Source organism: Cyprinus carpio, chromosome B14 (assembly GCF_018340385.1).
Source record: "Cyprinus carpio isolate SPL01 chromosome B14, ASM1834038v1, whole genome shotgun sequence".
Lineage (NCBI taxonomy): Eukaryota > Metazoa > Chordata > Actinopteri > Cypriniformes > Cyprinidae > Cyprinus > Cyprinus carpio.
This window is the reverse complement of record NC_056610.1, coordinates 8,540,395-8,543,334: the sequence shown is the minus strand read 5'-3', so window position 1 is coordinate 8,543,334 and position 2,940 is coordinate 8,540,395. Positions and strand designations below refer to the sequence as shown.

General features: G+C 33.6%; 1 protein-coding gene across 1 annotated transcript in view; it reads right to left on the bottom strand.

Moving 5' to 3' along the window:
• Positions 1-1,392: 1,392 nt before the first annotated feature.
• The window catches only part of LOC109060991 (signal recognition particle subunit SRP72-like), a 10,974-nt gene continuing 9,426 nt past the window's right edge, over positions 1,393-2,940 (bottom strand). The window contains exons 16-18 of the mRNA XM_019078140.2: positions 2,581-2,618; positions 2,344-2,503; positions 1,393-2,116 (exon numbers count right to left, since the gene is read on the bottom strand). Of these exons, the coding sequence (XP_018933685.2) occupies positions 1,945-2,116; positions 2,344-2,503; positions 2,581-2,618 (370 nt within the window). The 3' untranslated portion in view covers positions 1,393-1,944. The remainder of the gene's footprint in view (positions 2,117-2,343; positions 2,504-2,580; positions 2,619-2,940) is intronic.

The following is a 2,940-nucleotide window of genomic DNA, read 5'->3' as shown; positions in this document are numbered from 1 at the left end:
CAGTATGAAAAACGACTAAAATGACGGTAATACTGACATATTTTTTCATTGTTATGATGTAATAATAATATTTGAAGTATTTCAGTATGAAAAACGACTAAAAACTGGCATATTTATACATAGAATTTGGAATTTGTACATTTGTAAATCAGCATATGTGACCCTGGACCACAAAATCAGTCATAAGGGTCAATTTTTTAAAATTTTGGTATGGTTTGTTAGGATCGGACAATATTTGGCTGAGATACAACTATTTAATAATCTGGAATCTGATGATGCAAAAAAATCAAAATAATCAAAATATTGAGAAAATCACCTTTAAATTTGTCCAAATGAAGTCCTTAGCAATGCATATTACTAATCAAGAATTAAGTTTTGATATATTTACAGTAGGAACTTTACGAAATATCTTCATGGAACATGATCTTTCTTAATATCCTAATAAGTTTTTTTGTAATAGAAGTATTATTAATTATTTCTGATACATTGTATTTAGTATGTCTGTTGCTATAAATATACCTGTGCCACTTATGACTGGTTTTGTGCTCCAGGGTCACATATCTGTACATCTGTACATTTTTTCACACTTCTACGTTTGTATATAGTGCATTATTATTATTTGATTTTCTGTTTATCTTCTTATATTTGTGTTATATTCCATTTCTACAGTGTTATGTATGTTGCAGTATGTCCGTACTTTCTTCTGCACTGGGGGCTCCTGTCATAAGCTCTTTCTGACTTCTAAAATAAAAAATCCCATCCAGATTTGAGCTGTACAATGCATTTATTTGTACTAAAATGTTCAATTTTTTTTTTTTTTTTTTATCCACCAGGATTTAAAAATACAAAGACAGATAAAGCAAGCAGAACTAACTCTGGTTTCTGCAAGTAATAAATCTACTGTTTTAACAATTGCATTGTATTACATTTACTGAAATACTGTTTAAACATGTATTTTTATCACTTCAAATCTGTCAACAGCCAGAAATAGAGGGAATAAATTTTATACACATGATCCAGTAAATGATTTATGAACAAACTCCTCTGTAAAAGCCTTCAGTATATAGATAAGAATAAAACTGTAAAGTTTGCTTTATGCAAATGCTACTAAAGTAAAGTTTTTTGGCTTAGTGAATGAAAAATAAAAACTCTTATTAAAGATTTACTGAAATTTACAGACACAAATAGATTAGAGTAATAAAGTAAACATATAAATGTGTATTTTGGATGTTTTCTTTCCACTAGTCTGAAAGAGGACATGTTATGGAAGCAAAATAGTTTAAAATCTCGAAATGGACCAGTGCATAAAAAGAACAATAACATATAGAACAGTAACATATTTACTGCACAGATCTTTAGGAGTTTACATATGAACGAGCAAGACATTCAGAGTTCACTGCTTTTTCCAGGAATCTCTTTATTAAGACATAACACTGGAGATCTGTTTCTGAGGAGAGTTTGTTCAAAAATTATAATCAGCGTTGAGTACTGGATTTAAAAAATAAATATCTCAGCTTTGCATAAACAGCCACTTGCTTTATTAAGCGTTCATGTACCAAGCAGACAAAAGATGAACAGAGAAATCCTCCAGGTCCAGAACATATGGGGGGTGGGGGCAAAAAAAGCAAATATTATAAAAAAAAAAAAAAAAAAAAAGAAAAAAAGCAAAGGAGAAATGCCCCAGACTCTTTAACATAGATAGTAATGCATGTATACAGTGGATTGGATGGTTAAAAAAATGCATTGACAACGGATTCCCAATTTATCCATACGACACCAATCAAAAATCACATTCCTTTTCCACATCCTTCAGAATTTAATGACTAAAACGTTTGCATTTCATCCTCCAGGCCACTGGAGCAGGTGGCGGCGTCTTTATTACAACGGTTTCTCAGAGTTTCAAAACAAAACAAACCAAATGTTAGATGAAATCGTTTCGTCTATCTACCATCCTCCCTTCCCTCCTTTCTTCTTCTTCTGCGGAGCCTTCTTGCGAGTGGCTCCGGCCGCAGCAGGTTTCTGTTGTCGCGGGGGAACCGCGTTGCTCGTGGCGGTGCCTGTTCCTGAGCCGGGACGAGGGGAGGTGGGCGGACTGCTGGCGCTTTTACTGGCGTCTCTGAAAAACACACGCCAATAGTATTTCTGATGTTGCTTCCGGTTCATTTGTTAAAAAAAAAATTCTTCTTTATAGGACGAACAATAATTTCATTTTACAACAATATGACTAAAACTTGACTGAAATTGAAAATTTTTTTTTTTTTGATTTAAAATATTAATTAAAACAGTAAGATGATACTAAAACAACACTGGCGTGGAGTAGCATATGCAGTATGGTACACTTACAGCTCGGCACACGCTCCAGATGTTGCTCCCTGTGTGCCGCGGCCGACCTGCTCCTTCTTCTTGCCCTTCTTCTTGCCGCGGTAGTACGAACGCTCTCGCATCGGCAGCCAGCGCTCCGGGTCGGGGGTCGATTTGGGGTCGTAGTTCTTGGGCAGTTTACCTGAGCACAAAAATATGAACAACTTTGTATTCTTTGCTAGTGCTAATTAAATATTTGGAGATCAGCAGCAGACATACCTTTCTTCTTTTTCTTCTTCTTTTTAACACCCTCTGGACTGAAATAAAAAGAACAACGTGTTAAATGAACAAGAGAGCAAAAGAACTGTAAATACAGGCTAGAAATGTCAAGTGGTTTCATGTAGACCAGACATTTGTCAGCCAAACCCTTAGACATAAAATATTTACTTAAAGCCCCCTTGAGATTTTAATGTTATATTTTAATGAATATGCAACAACACATTAGGTTTTCTTGTGTAATGATCAAGGGCTACAAACAAAATGCTAAATAATTTAGTATGAGATTTTAATTTAATATTTTAATGAAATATATATATATATATATATATACTATATATATATATATATATATATATATAT